The 23,076-nt window shown below is 39.3% G+C and overlaps 1 protein-coding gene across 3 annotated transcripts in view; it reads right to left on the bottom strand.

Moving 5' to 3' along the window:
* MRPL39 (mitochondrial ribosomal protein L39) overlaps positions 1 to 23,076 on the bottom strand; it is a 201,294-nt gene that overhangs the window by 124,440 nt on the left and 53,778 nt on the right. The window contains exon 10 of one of the 3 annotated variants that reach the window (XM_035282818.3): positions 1,238 to 4,438. The exons of the other annotated variants lie outside the window; for them this stretch is intronic. Coding sequence (XP_035138709.2) covers positions 4,400 to 4,438 — 39 coding nt within the window. The 3' untranslated portion in view covers positions 1,238 to 4,399. Of the gene's footprint in view, positions 1 to 1,237; positions 4,439 to 23,076 lie in introns of those variants that run through there. 3 annotated transcript variants of the gene reach the window in all.

Consider the following 23,076-nt stretch of genomic DNA (forward strand, 5'->3'; position numbering starts at 1 on the left):
TATGTCCTCAGAATCTATGATATTACATAATATGCTGACCTAAAGGCATATGTTTAACTATCAAGAAACTTAAAAATTCCACTGGAAAAAAAAAACCTTTTTAGCAAGGTAATACATTAGATTAAGGAAGAGTAAAGAGCTGCTAAAGGACACACTATATTAATAAGCAAAGCACTGTGATCAGAGAATATCCCAATTCTATCTGCATTAGAGACAAGGGATGCAAATAATGTCTTTGATTCATATTCTCTTTAATTAATAGGAGTCCTGGGCTGTGATAAAATGTTTCAAACATTGTATCTGAGAGTTCTGAAGTTGTATGAAAGACTGGGATTGATTGATAAATAACAGGTTCAGTTCTCCCTGTGTGAAGAGAATAGCCAGCACAGCTATTCAGCTATTCCAGGAGACCCATCTCTGAGTTTGACCTAACTGATTTGAGCAATTGTCTTGCTGTGCAGATAATGTCACAGGAATAGGAAGCTTCCAGAAGAGCAGCATGGCCTTGCTGACTATGCATTAGCCATGAGATAAATGCCTACAGATAAAATGACCGACTTGTCGGGTTTTGCCAGAGACTTTCTCAGGCTTAGCACTGGAAGTCCCACATTCCAGGAACCTCTCTTTCCTGGGAAAACTGAAACAGTTTGTCATCCAAGAGCCAGTGCTGTCTTGGCTGTGGGCAAAGCAGCTGGGGTTTGAGGCAAAGAACAGAGGCCTCGGAAAGACAGATTTATATCCCAATGCTGCCTCTGCCACTCACAATACAATCTGAGACAAGTCACTTAACCTCTCTGAGATCTCATTTTTGCTATCTGGAATATAAGTATAATTCCCCCCATTACTTTTACTGAAAAATAAATGAGAAACCATGAAAAGTTTCTGAAAAAGTGCCTGGCATAAAATAGCTGCCCAGCAAATAGTAGGTGTTTGTAGTATATTCCAGGAATTATAAAATCAAACCGTAACTATATAAGCAAGTCTGTCTAGACAGGGTTTTTAAACATTTTCTTGAAGTGGGAAGGGTGTGCATTTATGATAATGATTATTTCAGCTTTTAGAAAGTCAATTCATTTAATGGGATTTATTTATCAAAAGACCATGTTGACTCATGCCCAATGGTTGTAAGATCATGTTCTTTCGAAACTCCATTTATGAGTAAAATGCAAATAGTCTTTTCTAAAGTTTATATTTAAGAATGTATTCACATTTGAAAAAATTGAAAAAAATGGAAAAGTTTGAAAAAATGAAATGATCATTTTTATTTCAGTAAAATTTTAGGAAGACAAAGGTTTATGGAAACAAAATTACCCAAAATGTCCAATTACCTCAGTTAAACTATAAGGTTCTTAAACTAACGAAGGTTTTTATCTAACAAAGCTCTGGTTTATACTACATATGTTTAAAATTTTACTTAGAAGAGAATCAGTATATAATCTTATTCTTTAATATGGCCAGCTTGGATAGCTTTCCAAGAATAGATCTCTTAAATTCTATAATTTTTATTTTTGTATTGATTTTTAAAATTCATTTTCAACCAATTATTATTTTTGTAGTCTATGTTTTTCTCTAAACATCTACTAAAGTAAATACAATTGCTATACTTGAATTTTTAATTACATAAAAAGAAGGTATTTTAATTAATGAATTTCAAAATTCAATCTCTGATTATCTACCTTCTACTATAGAAAGGCTTTAATACACACTCCCAAGTACAGAGGGAAAAGTGATGCATTACACACTGGAATTTGTTTTACCTACATAGAAAATCTTTTGCTTGAGCACAACATTAAATAAGAATTTTTGAATCTTACTAAAAATTTTCATTCCTAAAATAATATTTCTACTATATTTTAGGAATCATTTTATATTTAAGCAATAAAATTTTTAGTTTATGACATGTACAGTTTAGGTTGAACAGTTAAAAGATTCTGAGAAGGAAACTTGAATTGCTCAGAGAAAGTGTAAAATCCCATGTCTTACTAAAATCAGGGGACTGTCTGTGATATGATAAAAATTTTCTGAATGCCATGCAAGTTGGATACTTCATTTAAAAACTCCCCACCCACATTGTTCTCTGAAGCATATCTCAAAGCCCCAACCAATCCTCCCATTCCTTAGCATAGAATACATGTTGGTTTCTTTTTTGTAACATGTGCTTTCTTTAAAGTCAAATGTATGACACTGAATCTTGAAACATTACAGGAAGGTTATTTAGATTCTTCTGGTTACTGCAACATAGCAAAAAAAAAAAAAATTAAAAATCCCCTCTCTCTACTGCTCCTGTTCGCTCTTAAATATCAGCTCTTTAAATAGAGATCCTGTTAATATTTTATGAAATAACAAACTGCCTTTTCCATTCATATTTCTTTATATTTCACATTGTGCCTTATTTTTTCTCTGCTCCCAGATTTCTGATGATTCTAGAATTCATGAGATGAGTCCAAGTAATACTAATGTAAGCATTTGCAGCCACTGAATGTATCACCTGGACTCATCTTTTGAGAATGTTTTTAATTTGGTGGAGAAGACTAAATAAAAATCTTTCTCTTTCTAATACATTGCACTTGTAAAGAAGTATATTAGATCTGTTTAAAAAATAAATATTTGCTAATTAAGTTTGTTGTCAATGTTATAAGCAAATTACTTTACAAATGGCTGGTCTGGAATTTCAGGAGCACTAAGAATTGCTGAAGTAACTTATTTGTTCAAATGTTTTTAAACTGTGCCGTATTACCACAGTGCAGTTCTATCCACAAACTGAACTAAACAAGAAACACAAATTCACCTGAACGCCAAAGAGAGCGCAGCATGAGTCTGTAGTTCAGTTTTGATCCACAGGAGAAAAACCAAAAATAATACAGATTGTTTCAACTATTCTCTATTCCCTAAATCTCAAGATTTCAAATTTTCACTAATATCAAATGCCACCCCACTGCTACCAAACAGAATCTGTTTATAGAAGGAAACAGGGCAAGTGGGTGGGTTTCTAAGAAATCATGTTTCAACAATTATTTTTATTCTCAAAGTTTAATTCTTTCCTGAATTACTGTTTAACTGGCAAAATGAACTAAAAGTCCATTAAAGATTATATACCTTTCTACTTCCTGGCCATGAAATCTGGCCTTAGAGTCTTAGAGGTAGATAATTATATTTTAGAGAACCTTGAAGCTGGTTTGTTGTAGTAAAAGAATTTACATATTTCTAGATGTTTAATTTCTGTCCACAACAAATTTAAAGTTTAAAAAGTAACTAATAGGAATGAGCATTGCTTTAATTGTTGAGTTAAAGAGTAAAGAAAAATGGGTCTTGCGTCATTAAAATAGAATAGAATCAAATGCTTCATTTTAGCTCTTCAGAAGGGTTGTATCATCAGTGTGCTCTTGAGCCTTTTTGCCGTTTATTGTAGATTCATGATTTCTAATACAATTAAATAAAGTACTTAAATTGCACAGTAAAATATTCTCATGCCACTGAAACTCCTTAGCTATGAATTCAATAGGTTTCTGTAATTCTTGTGAAATGTTTTACCTAATTTTTTATGTATATAAGTGTAAGCTGAAAGTTTCTTCATTTTTCCGCATGATCAATGGCCTATTTGACTGGCATTTTCTCGTTAAAAAAAAAAAAATCCCCTAGGCTAGGTGCAGTGGCTCACACCTGTAATCCCAGGACTTTGGGAGACTAAAGTGGGTAGATCGCTTGAACCCAGAGTTCAAGACCAGACTGGGCAACATATGGAGACCTTGATTTAAAAATTAGCCAGGTGTGGTGCTGCACATCTGTAGTCTCAGCTACTCAGGAGGCTGAGGTGGGAGAATTATCTGAGACTGGGAGGTCAAGGCTGCAGTGAGGTATGATCATCAAAAATAAAAACAAATGTATCTGGTAAACTTGCAAATAGAAATGGCCTCATTGATTCTAGTTACTCTGCATACTTCATGAAAATTTAAAGTGATAATGAGCACAGCTTTTCATACTCCCTACTCTATAACTTCTTCCTTATTATCCATCTCTAAATTCTCCTGACTGTTATACAGTTCATCGAAAAATAAAACACTGAGTGAGCTAGCACTGAAATTGTAAGAACAGTGGCAATTACTGCATAACATCCAGCAGAAAAGCAGTATCTATCCTTCCTCACGGCTGGAAACCATAGAAGGGCTTAATACAATCACTCATTATGATTAACTCTCTACATTTTAACCACATAATTCTCAACATTAGGAAGAAGCTAACATGTTCCCTTGCCTAGAGACAAAGAATAAGATAGCCTAGAATTCAAAACTGCAATTGATAACAGACCATGGAGAAGACAGAACAGAAAATAACAAGCCCGGGAGTCTGTAGGTCTGATAGGCATGGGAGTGCCTGAGGTGCCGAAGAAACGTGGGGCATGTCACAGGCAAGAGATCAAGTCCTCTTGAGAGATGACTGCCTAGAGGGAAAATAAAAGAAATCAGAGTTTAATGCCATCCGATTAAACAAAAAAGCAGATTCAAAGAGAGCATGTGATTGGCAGAATAACGGCCCCTGCTAAAGGTGTCCTGAGAACCTGTCAATATGTTATACTACATGACAAAGGGAATTAGGGTTGCAGGTGGAATGAAGGTTGCTATTCAGCTGGCCTTTTTATAGAGAGACTTCCTGGATTGGCTGGATGGGCCTAGTGTCATCACAAAGGTTCTTAGAAGTGGAAGAGGGAAACAGAAGGGAGACCAAGGAAGAGAAGTGAAAAGGGACCAGGGCCAGAGAGAGTCTATGTTGCTGGCCTTGAAGATAAAGAAGGGAATCATAAGCCAAAGCATGTGGGCAGCCTCTGGAAGCTGGAAAAGTCAAGGGAATGGTTTATCTCCTAGAATCCCAAGAAAAATATACAGCCTGTCAACACCCTGATTTTAGACCAATGAGACCTGTGTCAGCCTTCTGACCTACAGAAGCGCAAAATAATAATAAATTTGTGTTGTTTTAAGCTACTAAGTGTGTGGCAATTTGAGTTGGCAGCAGTAGAAAGCTAGCATAGATAAGTGCTCAGGAACTGAGAACAAACAGAGAAGAACAAACAGGACATTTGATAAACATGGAAAGAATGAAAAAAATGAGCAAATAAAGAGATACAGGGAAGTCAGCAACCACATTTTGGGATGCATTAAAGAAAAGAAAGTCCTTAACAGCCACACAACATAATGACGACAAATGAGCTAGAGACTTACCTCAGCAGCCATCTGCCCTGAACTATCCCATTCTATTGAATGTTGACAAACCATGTCTAGTGAAGTATGAGCAATCATAAGAAAAAATTTTAATATTTAAATATTAATTTTTAAATAAATAAAAATCAGGTTTATTTCCCAATCCCCCAAGTTATGGTGGCAGTTAATCAAGACTGAGAAGATGGTTATACCTTCAAGCTGCTGACCTTTCATCAGGCAATTTATGCAACCTCACTCCAGTCTCTTCCTCCCACCATAAAAAACATCAGTACCAGTTACCCCACTGCATGATGCTCTTCCTGTCTCCTAGGTCTTCAAGTCTACTACTGCCTCCTTTGTCTACTGGTTAGCTCCTAAGTATCATTTATTTCACAGGTTTCCTCAAAGAAACCTTCATTTGGCTACTGATTGAGCTCAGTCCCTGTATTAGTCCGTTCTCACACTGCTATAAAGAAATACCTGAGACCAGATAATTCATAAAGGAAAGAAATCTAATAGGCTCCTGTTTCCACATGCTGTACAGGACGCGTAACTGATGACACCTCAGGGAGATTGTACTCATGGCAGAAGGCAAAAGCCAGAGCAGGCATCTTCCCATGGCCAGAGCGGGAGGAACAGAGAGAGGGAGGAGGAGCTACACACTTTTAAACAATCAGCTCTCATGAGAACTCACCCACTCTCACAAAAACAGCACCTGGGGGATGGTGTTAAACCATTAGAAACCACCCCCATGATCCAATCACCTTCCACCAGGCTCACCTCCAACACTGGAGATTACAATTCGACATGAGATTTGGCTGGTGACACAAATTGAAACTATATCAATCCCCTATTGCATATTTCTATCAATGCTTGTATACTCAACTTTAAGACATTTGTTTCACAACTGGAATTTGCCAGTATACCCTAAAGTGGGAATGCTGGTACAGCCCAACAGTACAGAGAAGCATCAAGACCATTTTGTATTCTTATCAATACAAACCCACTCTTGCAGGTTTAATTGGACGAAACCTGCTCCGCTGCGCTATCACAAATGCACCCAAAAGACAGGGATAATGTCTACCTTACTCAATATTAACTCCTCAGTTCTAGTGCTGTGTCTGACAGAAGATGAGTGTTCTGACAAACTTTCATGGAATTAAAAAATTGGAAGACCAAAACAATAAAATCTAGGTCTTTTCAAAAAATTCATTCTTGTATTCCAATTTTCATTTCTGTCATACAAATGAGTGTTTGGGGTTACCATGTGTATTCTCCTTAAAAGTTAAAATACTGGCTCTTATATATTTTTTCAGCAAAAAGATAAAAAAAATATTTTCTGACCTATGCTTTTAGCTTAAACTATAGATAAACTATAAATTATGTCATGTGCATATGCATATAAATATATACATACACTATGTCAGTCGAGGTCCTCCAAAGAGACAGAACCAATAGAATGGATGGATGCATGGATAAATGGATGGATGGATGGATGGATGGATGGATGGAGAGAAATAAAATATCATGAATTGGTTTACATGATTATGGAAGCTTGAGAAGTCCCACAATTTGCCATCTATCAGATAGACACTCAGGAAAACCAATGGTGTCGTTTCAGTCTGAGTCTGGAGGCCTGACAACAGGGAGCACCAATGGTGTAAGTTTGCACCAAAGTTCAAAAGGCTGAGAAGCAGAGGGACGATAGTATAAGTTACAGTTCAAGTTCAAAAGCCTGGGAATGAGGAACACAAAAGATGTAAGTCCCATTTTGAGAGCAGAAGACAGATGTCCCAATACTAACAGGCAAGCAGGAAAGGGATGAATCTTCCCTTCCTCCACTTTTTGTTCTATTCAGGCCCTCAACAGATGGAATGAGTTCACTCATATTGGAGAAAGCAATCTTCTTTACTCAGTCTACCTATTCAAATGCTAATCTCTTCCAGAAACACTCTCATAGACACACAGATATAACGTTTAACCAATGTTTAACCAAATAACATTATCTGGGCACCCCACGGTCTAGTCAATTTGACACATAAAAATAATCATCATACACAAATACATATGTGTTTTTGACATCTGCTGTTACTTTGTCCACTGAAGACTTGAACCACTCAAAGTCATCTGTAAGGTTTGGAATCAACTTTTTTTTTTTTTGTACTTTAGGTTCTGAGGTACATGTGTAGATCTTGCAGGATTGTTGCATATGTACATAAATGGCAAGGTGGTCTATTACCTTCATCCTCCTATCACCTATATCTGGTATTTCTTCCCACGTTATCCCTCCCCACTCCCTGCTGTCCCTACCCTAGCCCCACCATCTGACTGAAGTGTGTCATGCTCCCCTCCCTGTGTCCACGTGTTCTCATTGTTCGACATCTGCCTATGAGTGAGAATATGCAGTGTTTGGTTTTCAGTTCTTGTGTCAGTTTGCTGAGAATTATGGTTTCCAGATTCATCCATGTCCCTATGAAGGACACAAACTCATCGTTTTTTATGGCTGCATAGTATTCCATGGTGTATATGTGCCATATTTTCTTTATCCAATCTATCATTGATGGACATTTGGGTTGGTCCCAAGTCTTTGCTATTGTAAACAGTGCCACAATGAACATATGTGTGCATGTGTCTTTATAACAGAACAATTTCTAACTCTTTGGGTATATACCAGTAATGGGATTGCTGGGTCGAATGGTATTTCTATTTCTAGATCTTTGAGGAATCACGACACTGTCTTCCACAATGGTTGAACTAATTTACAGTCCCACCAACAGTGTAAAGGTGTTCCTATTTCTCCATATCCTCTCCAGCATCTGTCCTCTCCAGATTTTTTAATGATTGCCATTCTAACTGGTGTGAGATGGTATCTCAATGTGGTTTTGATTTGCTTTTATCTAATGACCAGTGATGATGAGCATTTTTTCATGTTTGTTGGCCTCATGTATGTCTTCTTTTGGAAAGTGTCTGTTCGTGTCCTTCATCCACTTTTGAATGGGTTTGTTTTTTTCTTGTAAATCTGTTTTAGTTCTTTGTAGATTATGGATATTAGCCTGTTGTCAGATGTGTAGATTGCAAAAATCTTTCCCATTCTGTTGGTTGCCGGTTTGCTTTAGTGATTGTTTCTTTTGCTGTACAGAAACTCTGGAGTTTAATTAGATCCCATTTGTCTATTTTGACTTTTGTTGCCATTGCTTTTGGTGTTTTAGCCATGAAGTCCTTGTCTATGCCTATGTCTTAAATGGCTTTGCCTAGGTTTTCTTCTAGGGTTTTTGTGGTGTTAGGTCTTATGTTTAGATGTTTAATCCATCTGGAGTTAATTTTAGTGTAGGGTGTCAGAAAGGGGTCCAGTTTCTGCTTTCTGCACATGGCTAGCCAGTTTTCCCAACACCACTTATTGAACAGGGAATCCTTTCCCCATTGCTTGTTTTTAACAGGTTTGTCAAAGATTGGGTAATTGTAGATGTGTGGTGTTGCTTTTGAGGCCTCTGTTCTGTTCCACTGGTCTATGTCTCTGTTTTGGTACCAGTACCATGCTGTTTTGATTACTGTGGCCTTGTAGCATAGTTTGAAGTCAGGCAGCATGATGCCTCCAGCTTTGTTCTTTTTGCTTAGGATTGTTTCGGCTATGCAGGCTCTCTTTTAATTCCATATGAAGTTTGAAGTGGTTTTTCCCAGTTCTGTGAAGAAGGTCATTGGTATCTTGATGGGGATAGCACTGAATCTATAAAATACTTTGGGCAGTATGGCCATTTTTACCATATTGATTCTTCCCAACCATAAGCACAGAATGTTTTCTCATCTGTTTGTGTCCTGTCTTTTATTTCCCTGAGCAGTGGTTTGTAGTTCTCCTTGAAGAGGTCCTTTACATCCTTTGTTAGTTGTATTCCTAGGTATTTTGTTCTCTTTGTAGCAATTACAAACAGGAGTTCGCTTTTGATTTGGCTGGCTGTCTGTTATTAGTGTATAGAAATGCTTGTGATTTCTGCACATTGATTTTTGTATCCTGAGACTTTGCTGAAGTTGCTTATCAGTTTCAGGAGATCTTGGGCTGAGACAATGGGGTCTTCTAAGTATACAATCATGTCATCTGCAAATAGAGACAATTTGACTTCCTCTTTTCCTAATCGAATACCCTTTATTTATTTTTCTTGCCTGATTGCTCTGGCTAGAACATCCAATACTTATTGAATAGGAGTAGTGAGAAAGTGCATCTTTGTCTTGTGCCAGATTTCTAAGGGAAGTCTTCTAGTTTTTGCCAATTCAGTATGATATTGGCTGTGGGTTTGTCATAAATAGCTTTTATTATTTTGTGATACATTCCATTTTTACCAGCTTTATTGAGAGTTTTTAGCATAAAAGGCTGTTGAATTTTGTCAAAGGCCTTCTCTGCATCTATTGAGATAATCATGTGGTTTTTGTCTTTGGTTCTGTTTACGTGGTGGATTGCATTTATAGACTTGCATATGTTGAATCAGCCTTGCATCCCCAGATGAAGCCTACTTGATCATGATAAATAAGTTTTTGATGTGCTGTTGCATTCGGTTTGCCAGTATTTTATTGAAGATTTTTGCATCAATGTTAATCATAGACATTGGCCTAAAGTTTTCTTTTTTAGTTGAGTCTCTGCCCGGTTTTGGTATCAGGATCATGTTCGTCTCATAAAGGGAGGATTCCCTCATTTTGTATTGTTGGAATAGTTTCACAAGGTATGGTACCAGCTCCTCTTTTTATATCTGGTAGACTTGAGCTGTAAACCAGTCTGGACCTGGACTTTTTTTCATTGGCAGGCTATTAATTGCTGCCTTGACTTCAGCCCTTATTATTGTTCTGTTCAGGGTTTCAACATCTTCCTGGTTTAGTCTTGGGAGAGTGCAGGCGTCCAGGAAATTGTCTATTTCTTCCACATTTACTGGTTTGTGTGCATAGAGTTGTTTGTAGTAATCTCTGATGGTAGTTTATATTTCTGTGGAATCAGTGGTGATGTTCCCTTTATCACTTTTTATTGCATCTATTTGATTCCTCTCTGTTTTTTTTTTTTTTTTATTAGCCTGGCTAGTGGTCTATCTATTTTGTTGATCTTTTAAAAAAAACAGCTCCTGGATTTATTGATTTTTTGAAGGGTTTTTTGTGTCTCTATATCCTTTAGTTCTTCTCTGATCTTAGTTATTTCTTGTCTTCTGCTTGCTTTTGAGTTTTTTTGATCTTGTTCCTCTAGCTCTTTCAATTTTGACTATAGGGTGTCGATTTTAGATCTTTCCTTGTTTCTCATGTGAGCATTTATTGCTATAAATTTCCCTCTAGACACTGCTTTAAATGTGTCCCATAGGATCTGGTACATTGTGTCTTCATTCTTGTTGGTTTCAAAGAACAGTTTTATTTCTGCCTTCATTTCATTGTTTATCCATTCATCATACAGGAGCAAGTTGTTCAGGTTCTATGTGATTGTGCAGTTTTAGGTGCTCTTCTTAATCCTGAGTTCTAATTTGATTGTGCTGTGATCTGAGAGAGTGTTTATTATTATTTCCATTCTTCTGCATTTGCTCAGAAGTGATTTACTTCCAATTATTGGTCAATTTTGGAGTAAGTGCAATGTGGGGCTGAGAAGAATGTATATTCTGTGGATTTTGGGTGGAGCATCCTGTAAATGTCTATTAGGTCCACTTGGTCTAAATCTGTGTTCAAGTCCTGGATACCCTTGTTGACTTTCTGTCTTGTTGATCTGTCTAATATTGACAGTGGAGTGTTAAAGTCTCCCACTATTATTGTGCAGGAGTCTAAATCTCTTTGTAAGTCATTAAGAACTTGCTTTATGTATCTGGGTGCTCCTGTATTGGGTGCATATATACTTAGAATAGTTAGCCCTTCTTGTTGTAGTGATTCTTTTACCATTATGTAATGCCCTTCTTTGTCTCTTTTGATTTTGTTGGTTTAAAGTCCATCTTATCAGAGACTAGGATTGCCATCCCTGCTTTTTTTGCTCTCCATTTGCTTGGTAAATCTTCTTCCAACCCTTTATTTTGAGTCTATGTGTGTCACTGCATGTGAGATGGGTCTCCTGAACACAGCACACCAATGGTTCTTGGCTTTTTATGCAATTTGCCAGTCTGTGTCTTTTGATTGGGGCATTTAATCAATTTACATTTAATATTAATATTATGTGTGAATTCGATCCTGCCATTTTGTTACTGGTTGGTTGTTTTGCCCTTTGGATGGTGTAATTTCTTCGTTGCATCATTGGTCTTTACCATTTGGTTCTTTTTTGCAGTGGCTGGAACTGGTTTTTCCTTTCTGTGTTCAGTGCTTCCTTCAGGAGCTCTTGTGGGGCAGGTCTGGTATTGATGAAATCTCTCAGCAAATGCTTGTCCATAAAGGATTTTATTTCTCCTTCACTTATGAAGCTTAGTTTGGCTGGATATGAAAGTCTGTGTTCAAAGTTCTTTTCTTTAAAGATGTTGAATATTGGCCCCCACTCTCTTCTGGCTTGTAAGATTTCTGCTGAGAGATCCACTGTGAGACTGATGGACTTCCTTTTGTGGGTGACCAGACCTCTCTCTGGTTGCCCTTAGTATTTTTTCCTTCATTTCAACCCTGGTGAATCTGACAATTATGTGCCTTGGGGTTGCTCTTCAAGAGGAGTATCATTGTGGTGTTCTCAGTATTTCCTGTATTTGGATGTTGGCCTGCCTTGCTAGGCTGGGGAAGTTCTCTTGGATAATATCCTGAAGAGTGTTTTCCAGCTTGGATTCATTCTCCCCATCTTATTCTGGTACACCAATCAAGCGTAGATTAGGTCTTTTCACATAATCCCATATATCTTGGAGGCTTTCTTGATTTCTTTTCACGCTTTTTTCTCTTTGCTTGCCTTCTCATTTTATTTCATTAAGTCGATCTTCAATCTCTGATATCCTTTCTTCTGCTTGATCTATTCAGCTACTGAAACTTGTATATGCTTCATGAAGTTATTGTGCTGTGTTTTTCAGCTCCATCAAGTCATTTATGTTCCTCTCTAAGCTGGTTATTCTAGTAAGCAATTCATCTACCTTTTTTCAAGGTTTTTAGTTTATTTGCATTGGATTAGAACATGTTCCTTTAACTCAGAGAAGTTTGTTATTACCCACCTTCTGAAGCCTGCTTCTGTCAGTCCATCAAATTTGTTCTCCATCCTGCTTTTCCCTTGCTGGTAAGGAGTTGTGATCTCGTTGTGGGAGAGACATTCTGGTTTTTGATGTTTTCATCCTTCTTGCACTGGTTTCTTCTCATCTTGTTGAATTTCTATAGGTTTGATCTCAGGTAGCTGCTTCGGAGGCAGCCTTTCCTTTGCCTGCCTGCAGAGGCGCTGCTGGGCTGCCACAGATTCATTGGAGCTGCTGTGTATTTTTCCTGTGTCTTATATTTGCTCAGGAAAATTAGGCCAGCTTCTGCAATGGCAGGTGCCCTTACCCCCTGCCAAACTTGTTTGCTCCTGGTCACTCTCTAACTGATGCTCTCTGGGTGCAAAACTCTGAAGTGAGAGTTTTTTAGCCTACTAGGCTTTGTGGGGGGAGACCCATCCTGCCATATGGCCTATTTCCCTGCGTTCAGTTCCCCTTCTTTCTAAGAGGCAGGTAGCTCCCTCCCACCAGCTTTTTGGCTTTCTTGGCATCAGCTAGTGCTTCCACCTAGATCTATGCTGACAGCCCCAGCACCAGCCCAAGTTGCTGTTCTGCCCTGTTCAGACAGCTTGCTGAGGCTTTTCCACCCAGCAAAGATCTCCAGTTCTGTGGGTTGTAGAGGGCTTGGGTGGAGCGCTGTATCAGAACTGAAGTCCCAGAGGAGGAGATACCCCGGTCCTCTGGTCAATTGCACACACCACCTGGGTGGGGCAGTGCCCCACCTTGCCTCAACTTGCCCTATTTGGTTTATACCCACTGTCCAACCAGACCCACAAAATGAACCTGGTACCTCATTTGGAATTGTGGAGACCACTCGGCTTCTGCATCTCTCTCACTGTGAGCTGCATTCCAGAGCTGCCTCTTATTCAGCCATCTTGGCTAAAACCTATAATGAACTTTTTTCAAATTCTTGCTGATAATAATATTTTGACCTCACATGAATCACGAATGTTCTTAATGGCATCTAGAATGGCAAATCCTTTCCAAAAAGTTTTCATTTGACTTTTCTCAGATCCATCAGAGAAATCACTACCTATGACAGCTATATCCATACAAAATCTATTTGTTAAACAAAAAGACTTGAAAATCAAAATTACTCCATAACCTCAGGGCTGCAGAGTAGATGCTGTGTTAGCAGGCATTAAAACATTACTCTCTTTGTACACCTTCAGCACTTGTTTGACAAGGTGCCTTGTCAATGAGCAGTCATATTTTGAAAAGAATTTTTTCTTTTCAGCAGTAGGTCTCAAAAGTGGACTTCAAATATTTAGTAAATGATGCTGTGAACAGATACGCTATCTTGTTCCATTTATACAGCATAGGGAGAGTAGAATTAGCATAATTCCTTTATTTTATTTTATTTTTTTTTTTGAGACAGAGTCTCACTCTGTTGCCCAGGCTAGAGTGCAGTGACATGATCTCAGCTCACTGCAACCTCTGCCTCTTGGGTTCAGGCAATTCTCCTGCCTCAGCCTCCCAAGTAGCTGGGACTACAGGTGAACACCACCACACTTGACTAATTTTTGTATTTTTAGTAGAGATGGGGTTTCACCATGTTGGCCAGGCTGGTGTCAAACTCCAGACCTCAAGTGATCTACCTGCCTCAGCCTCCCAAAGTGTTGGGATTACTGCCATGAGTCACCACACCCGGTCAGATTTAGTATAATTCTTAAGGTCTCTGGGATTTTCATAATGGTAAACAGGCATGTGCTTCAACTTAAAGTCACCAGTGGTATTAGCCCCTAATGAGAGTCAGTCTGCCCTTTGAAACTTTGAAGCCATACCACTGACTTCTTTCTGGCTAGGAAAGTCCTAGACATTACCTTTTTCGAACAGAAGGCTATTTTGTCTACATTGAAAATCTGTTGTTTAACACAGCCACCTTCATCAATGATCTTAGCTAGATCTTCTGGATAACTTGCTGTAGCTTCTACATCAGCACTGGATGCTTCACCTTGCACTTTTAAGTTATGGAGATGATGTATTTCCCTAAACCTCATGAACCAATCTCTGCTAGCTTCAAACTTTTCTCCTGCAGCTTCCACACCTCTTAACTTGCATAGAATTAAAAGGGGTTTGGGTCTATCTCAGAATTAGGTTTTCGCCTAAGGGATTATTGTGACTCATTTGGTCTTCTATCTAGACCACTCAAACTTTCTCCATATCACCTATACAGTTGTCTTGCTCTCTTTTCTTTCATGTGTTCACTGAAGTAGTGAACTTTCTCCATATCAACTATACAGTTCTCCATATCAACTATACTTTCTCCATATCAACTATACAGTTGTCTTGCTCTCTTTTCTTTCATGTGTTCACTGAAGTAGTTGTTTTGCTCTCTTTTCTTTCATGTGTTCACTGAAGTAGCACTTTTAATCTCCTTCAAGAACTTTTTCCTTGTCATCACAGCCTAGTTTGGCATATTAATAATGAGGAAGAGTAAAAGAGTAAAAGCACTTTGTCATGCAACTTGGATAACTGCTCCACCACAGTAGGATACGGCACTAAGCAGAATCATGAGGCCTCTATCCCAGGACCTAACTTCTGTGTGACATTTCTAGGCACACTCTGGTGCAGAAAGGAACCTGCTCTTTTGAAGGGAAGGACCCAATCCTGACAAGATTTATTAACAGCTGACTTAAAAAACTTTGGGCCCTGAATAGTCAGCAGTGGTAGCCAGATAGTACTCACTGTAGGCTCTGGGTAAAACTCAGAGACATGCTGGATTCAGGTATGACCCAGCACATTCCCAGTTGTGATAGACATGCAGAAATCCTCCTTCTTCTTGAGAAAGGGAGAGGGAAGAATAAAAGGGACTTTGTCTTGCAACTTAGGTAGGCCACAGTGGAGTAAAACACCAAGTGGGCCCTTAGGGTCCCTAATTCCAGGCCTTGGCTCTTGGACAGCATTTCTGGATCTGCTCTGGGCCAGAAAGAAGCCTACTGCCATGAAGGGAAAGCCTCAGGCCTGGCAGCACTCACCTCAAGCTGAGTGAAGAGCCCTTCAGCCTTGAGTGAACACTGGCAGCAGCCAGGCAGTACCCTCCCTGAGCCTGCGGTAGTGGTGGACACAAGGAAAACTCCTCTGCTTGAAGAAACGGAAGGGAATAGTGAGAATTAATTCATCCTGTGGCTTGGGGGCCAGCTCAACCACAGCAGAATAGAGCACTGGGGAGATTCTTAAGGTTTTCCAGGCCCTGTCTCCCAGACAGCATCTCTGGACCCACTGGCACTTGGAGAACTCACCACCCTGAAGGGAAGAACACAAGCCTGTCTTGCTTTGCTACCTGCTGATTGTAGAGCCCTAGGACTTTGAGCAAACATAGGCAGTAGCAATGGCCTTGGGCAAGACCCAACCCCATGCTGTCTTCAGTTCAGATCCAGCACAGTCCCAGTGGTGGTGGCCACAGGAGTGCTTGCATAACCCCTCCCCCAGGTCCAGGCAGCTCAGCATGCAGAGGGAAATTTCATTTATTTGGGAGAAAGTAAAGAAAGAGAACAAGAATCTCTGCCTGAAAATCCAAAGAATTATTTCAGATCTTGTCCAAGACCACCACCAAGGTGTTACCTCTATATGTCTGCAAGAGCCACAGTGTTACTGGGCTTGAGGCATCTCCTAATGCCTACAAAACTATCATGACCAAAACTTAGATTACAACACCTAAGTCCCCTAGAATACCTGGAAAGCCTCCCTAAGAAAGATGGGTACAAACAAGCTCAGACTGTGAGGACTACAATAAATACCTAACTCTTCAATGCCCAGACACTGATAAACATCCACAAACCTCAAGACCATCCAGGAAAATATGACCTCACCAAAGTAACTAAATGAGGCACCAGGGACCAATTCTGAAGAAACAGAGGTATATGCTCTTTCAGACAGATAATTCAAAATAGCTGTTTTGAGGAAACTCAACAAAATTCAAGATAACACAGAGAAGGAATTCATAATCCTACCAAATAAATTTAATGAAAAGATTGATTGAAACAAAAAGAATCAAACAGAAATTCTGAAGTTGAAAAATGTGACTGAAGAATGCATCCGAGTCCCTTACCAGAAGAATTGATCAAGCAGAAGAAAGTATTAGTGAGCTTGAAGACAAGCTATTTGAAAGTACACAGAAGAGACAAAAAAAATGAATTTTAAAGAAGAAAGCATGCCAAACAAATCTAGAAAATAGCCTCAAAAGGAAAAATCTAAGAGTTATTGGCCTCAAAGAAGAGGGAGAGGGAGAGTAATAGGGATAGAAAGTTTATTCAAAATGATAACAGACAACTTCACAAACTTGGAGGAAAATAACAGTATTCGAGTACAAGAAAGTATAGAACACCAAGTAGATGTTAGCCAAGAAAGACCACCTAAGACATTTAATAATCAAACTCCTAAAGGTTAAGGACAAAGAATCCTAAAAACAGCAGGAGAAAAGAAACAAATAACACACAATGGAGCTCTAATACACATGGCAGCAAACTATTCAGGGGAAGCCGTACAGCCCAGGAAAGAGTTGTATGACATATCTAAAGTGCTGAAGGGAAAAAAACTTTTATCCTAGAATAACATATCTGGAGGAAGTAGCCTTCAAACATAAAGGAGAAATAAAGACTTTCCAAGACAAACAAAAGTTGAGGGAATTTGTCAACACCAGATCTGTCCTACAAGAAATGCTAAAGAGAGTTATACAAACTGAAGGAAAAGAACATTAATGAGCAATAAGAAATCATCTAAAGCTACAAATCTGATGGGTAATAGTAAATACACAGAAAAAAATGTCATTTCTCAATTAGAATAATTTGTGGATTCAATTTTCAAGTATGATGGTAAAGCGGCATGTAAATTTAGTAAGAACGATTCATTTAATGGTTAGAGATACAAGAAGAAAGAACAATGGCCTTCAGGATTTAAGACTGCCAGATTCAGATTACAGAGAACCAAGAGAGTTAAAGGTGTTAACGGTCTCAATCTGGGAGCAGTAGATGTATGTCCCAGCTCAAACACTCAGGCAGAGAACAAATTCTTCCTTCCTCTACTGTTTGCTCTATCTGGGCTTTGAAAGGACTGGATGATGCCCACCTACATGCAGAAGGGCAAATTGCTTGACTCAATCGACCAATTCAAATGCTAATTTTACCTAGGAACATCCTCACAAGCAAACCTAGAAATAATATTTTATAAAATATTTGGGGCCCTGTGGCACAGTCAAACCGACACATCAAATTAAGCATAGCAGTGGCATTCCAATATTTTAAAATAAAGAAAAAAGACAATAAATTTTAATTATTAGAAATTTTAGTACTTCCTGATGTAGCTCTTGTTATTTAACTTAAAACAATCCAGTATCATAAGAGGCAACATAAACACACTAAGTTAACAGGCACTGAAGAATCAAAACTTCATAAGGTGAGGCCAGATGAAACTTGCTATCTGAGTAGGATATATAAAAGATAAAGAATAATTCTTTATTCTTCATGTGGTGCTCAGGCTAAGATCATTTTTAGTTATCATTCCTTTCTATTATAGTTAAACTATTTTGTTTATTATCAATAAAGCATTTTTTTCTGTGTGGGTCTGTGTGTGTATAAGGTATAATGTCACATGAGAACTTTTCAGGCAATAAACTTTAGTTTTGAAATATGTTGGCCAGGTACTATGGCTCACACCTGTAAACCCAGTACCTTGGGAGGCCAAGGCAGGAGAATCACTTAAGCCCAGAGTTTGAAATAACCTTGGGCAATAAAGTGAAGAACTTCCCATCTCTACAAAAAAATCAAAACATTAGCCAGACATAGTGACACACGCTTATAGTCCCAGCTACTAGGAAGGCTGAGGCAGGAAGATCACTTGAGCCCAGTAGATTGAGGCTCAAACTACAGAGCTATGTTTGTACCACTGCACTTAAGCCCAGGTGACGGAGCAAAATAAAATAAAACAAATTATAAAACAAAAATCAACTATATGTTAGAGCAAGGGACCGGGAGCAGGGTAGGACTTGACAGCCTGGGCTTGTCCTAGCGACCTTGCTTCCCACTCTTCCCAGACCAAGGCTCTGAGAATTCCTTTCTCCCAAGAAAAAAACTCCTGGCTCCTGAGCATGGCTACAGGATCTTGGGATTTGTTTTTAACTGTAAACTTCACGTTTTGGTCCTTGCAGCTTGCTAAAGACACCCCAGGGATAGGACAAAACATCCAAACGACAGAGCACCAAAGCCAGGACTTCAGACCTAGGCCCATTTTTCAGAGAATATAAAGTGGGAGCCAGTCTAGGCCATCTTTATCTTTTAATTGGGATCTGAGATATATTTTTCCAGGCTTAATGTTATTTACCTGAACGTTTGTGTACAAATGCCCTTTAAAAGAGTGAAGGCCAGCTGGGCATGGTGGCTCACACCTGTAATCACAGTACTTTGGGAGGCCGAGGCAGATGGATCACAAGGTCAGGAGTTCAAGACCTGCCTGGCCAAGATGGCAAAACCCCGTCTCTACTGACAATACAAAAATTAGCCAGGTACAGTGGTGGGCACTTGTAATCCCAACTACTGAGGAGACTGAGGCAGGGAATTCCTGGAACCCGGGAGGTGGAGGTTGCAGTAAGCCAAGATCACATCACTGCACTCCAGCCTGGGCAGCAGAGCAAGACTTCATCTCAAAAAAAAGAGTGAAGGCCACTTATATATCCAGATAGATGACAGACAGACAGACAGATAGAAAAGAAAACTGCCATCACAATGTGGCATCATCACAGTCTAGTGTGACATCCCAGAGAAGAGCAGCTTATCTGAGGCAGTGCCTATCCAGTTAGCCACCCTGCTGAGGATGTATTTCAATTAGAACTTTCATGTGTGTGACACTGCCTTCTAAAGACATTTCAGCAAGTGAAATTAGTAAAGAGACACTAAAGAGCTTAGGTTACTCTTTGAGAGAAGTCACGTATGGTACATTTCTCACCTGGTTTAACCACTATGGGCAGTTCTATTTTACTGGCAACAGGGAAGTTTACTAGTGGTGCTGGTGTATGGTCTGGGAAACACCGAAGAGCTTTCCTACCAGAATAATTTGTAACCCTCCATGTGAGCATACACTGTATTCACCATTTTTGCATTGTTGCTATAAAGAAAAACCATCATTCTTAGCAAACTGACACAAGAACAGAAAATCAAACACCGCATGTTCTCACTCATAGGCGGGTGTTGAATAATGAGAACACATGGACACAGGAAGGGGAGCATCACACACTAGGGTCTGTGGGGGGGATCTAGGGGAGGGACAGCGGGGGGTAGGGAGTTGGGGAGGGATAACATGGGGAGAAATGCCAGATATAGGCGATGGGGAGGAAGGCAGCAAACCACATTGCCATGTATGTACCTAGGCAACAATCTTGCATGTTCTTCACATGTACCCCAAAACCTAAAATACAATAAAATATATAGTTAAAAAAAAAAGAAATACCTGAGACTGAGTAATTTATAAAGAAAAGAGGTTAATCGGCTTATGGTTCTGCAGGCTGTACAGAAAGCATAGCACCAGCATGTGCTTCTGGGGAGGCCTCAGGAAGCTTCCAATCATGGCAGAAGGCAAATGGGGAGCAGGGACATCCCATGGTAGAGCAGGAGCAAGAGAGAGAGTGAGTTGTCGGGGGAGGTGCCACCCACTTTTAAACAACCAGATCTCATGTGAACTCAGAGCAAGAGCTCACTTATCACCAAGGGGGTGGCCTACACCATTCATGAGGGATCCACCCCCATAATCCAAACACCTTCCACCAGGCCCCATCTCCAACAATGGGGACTACAATTCAACATGAGATTTGGGCGGAGACAAATATCTCAACTATACCACACACTTAGGAGACTCCCATTATCATGTTAGGAACCTGCATTTTATTTGGAAGGTGAGAAGAAACATCTGGGTTTTGTACCCAAATCCCTTAAAATGGCATTGAGGGAAGGCTAGAAAGACATCTATTATCTTGTCACTACCCAAGAGAACCATCTCTTGGAAACTGAACACTTGGGTACCAAACTTTGAGGAAATGATCACGTCATGTAAATGAGCTTATCCCAACAGAAAGATAATTTACATCTCTAAACATCAAAGGACTCTGTGGAGCTCCAGTTATATTCCCACTGTGTAATACGTGCTAATTCCTACAGTGGAGGACCCATACTGGGAACAGCAGTGACCCGAGCCCTAGGGCCTGATGATCCAGCACCAGGGATATTTGTTTGCTCTGCCTTCAGAAAGAACGTACCTGTGCAGAACAAGATTCTGATTTATATCAAGCTCTATTCCTAAGACTGCTCTCATTACTCATCCTTGGTCTCCTTTGGATCACCAGGTCCTCAACCAGAAGTGAAATTATTTGTAAAGATACACTAAAGAGCTTACATTACTTTTTGAGAGAAGTCACGTATGGTACATTTTTCACCTGGTTTAACCACTATGGGCAGTTCTATTTTACTGGCAACAGGGAAGTTTACTATTCTAGAAAATTAGATTTAGCAAAAGTATTCCTCCCACACTTCTGTTTGCTGATGTTCTCAGAAATTGTCCTATTACTGGTTAGAGAATATAAAGTCAGAAGGAGCACAGTGGTTACTACCATGTAAATTCTTAAGACAGAGCCAGGCTCATTAATTTCCAGGAATACAACTAAAGCTACTGTGGCTGAAATACAGTAAGAATGAAAAATGCACAAACCAAGTCTGAAGGGTAAGTGGGACTTTGCAGATCTGGTTGGAAGTTTACATTTATCCTGAATGCCACGGCAAGCTATGGCAGAATTCCAAATAAGAATGTGGCTTGTTTTTGTTGGGTTTATCAAAGATTGTATAGTTGTATGTCCATTGATAATAGACTGGATTGGAAAAATGTGGCACATATACACCATGGAATATTATGCAGCAATCAGAAATGATGAGTTTGTGTCGTTTGTAGGGACATGGATGAATCTGGAGAACATCATCCTCAGCAAACTGACACAAGAACAGAAAATGAAACACTGCATATTCTCACTCATAGGTGGGTGATGAAAAATGAGAACACATGGACACAGAAAGGGGAGTACTAAACAGTGGGGTCTATTGGGGGGAAAAGGGGAGAGCCAGTGGGAGGGGGAGGTGGGGAAGGATAGCCTGGGGAGAAATGCCAAATGTGGGTGAAGGGGAGAAGAAAAGCAAAGCACACTGCCATGTGTGTACCTACGCAACTGTCTTGCATGCTCTGCTCATGTACCCCAAAACCTATAATCCAATAAAAAATTAAAAAAAAAAAAGAATGTGGCTTCAGAGTTACATTTTTAAAAGACCATCCTGGCTGTGTATGCATTATGGAAGGAAAAGGGGAGGAAACATGATGATTGTCTAAGCAAAGAGGATGCTGGTTTGGACTAGGGTGGCAGCAGTAGAGAAGGCAGATGTAGGTGGGTCAGGCTATGGTTTAGAGGTAGAGACTACAGAATTCTTAATGAACCGAATATGTGGAGTGACAGAAAGTAAAAAAATAACAGATGCCTGAGAAATAAAGTAGAAGGTGACATCAATTACTGAGATGATCAAGATCAGGGAGAAATAAATTTGACCATATAAATCAAGAGTTGTACCAACTGCCACCCTGAAAATCCATTTCTGTTATTCTCCAAGTAGGGGTATTCATGAGTCAACATAATTTTATTAATCAACATTGTATTAGTCCATTCTCACATTGCTTTAAAGAAATACCTGAGACTGGGTAATTTACAAAGAAACGTTGTTTAATTGGCTCATGGTTCTGCAGGCTATCCAGAAAGCTTGGTGCATCTGCTTCTGGGGAAGCCTCAGGAGCTTCCAATCATAATGGAACGAGAAGGCAGAGCAGGCACGCACATGGTGAAAGCAGGAGCAAGAGAGTGAGGCGGGAGATGGTACATACTTTTAAACAACCGGATTTCATAAGAACTCACTCACTATCATGAGGACAGAACCAAGGGGGATGGTGCTAAACCATTCATGAGAACTCTACCCCATGATCGAGTCACCTCTCACCAGGCCCTACCTCCAAGGGGATAATATTTCAATATGAGATTTGGGCAGGGACACATATCCAAACTATATAAAGCATATATCAAATATACCAAATGCTGTATTTATTAGCATTCATAGACCGTCAATTTGGGGAGTCAAAATTGCACCCGTTTAGGTCATTTTTGAATATATACACTTGCTATTCTTCTGTTGGCCTCCTCTTTCCTAGCAAAGTTAAATTAATTCAGAACTTATTAACTACCTTGCATCTAACACTAAATACTATTCTAAGTATTATGAGGAATAGTAACTTAGTAAATAAAGCATGAATCCAGTTCTTGAAGATGTTACATTTATATTAGCAAGATAAAAACAAACACTGATAATGCAGCACAATAAGAATATCAAATGATACTGTATTAAATGCAATAGTTAATAATAGAGAAATCTGGGCCAGAAGCAGTGGCTCATGCCTGTAATTCCAACACTTTAGGTGGCTGATGTGGGAGGCTCACTTGAGGCCAGTAGTTCAAGACCAGCCTGGGCAGCATAACAAAACCCTGTCTCTACAAAGAATAAAAATTTTTTTTAAAAATTAGTTGGGCATGGTGGCACATGCTTGTAGTCATAACTACTTGGGAGGCTGAGGTGGAAGGATCACTTAAGGCCAGGAATTTGATGTTTCAGTGAGCTATGATTGTGCCACTGCACTCAGCCTGGGTGACAGAGAGAGAGAGA

The sequence above is a fragment of the Callithrix jacchus genome, chromosome 21 (genome assembly GCF_049354715.1).
Source record: "Callithrix jacchus isolate 240 chromosome 21, calJac240_pri, whole genome shotgun sequence".
NCBI classification, from domain to species: domain Eukaryota; kingdom Metazoa; phylum Chordata; class Mammalia; order Primates; family Cebidae; genus Callithrix; species Callithrix jacchus.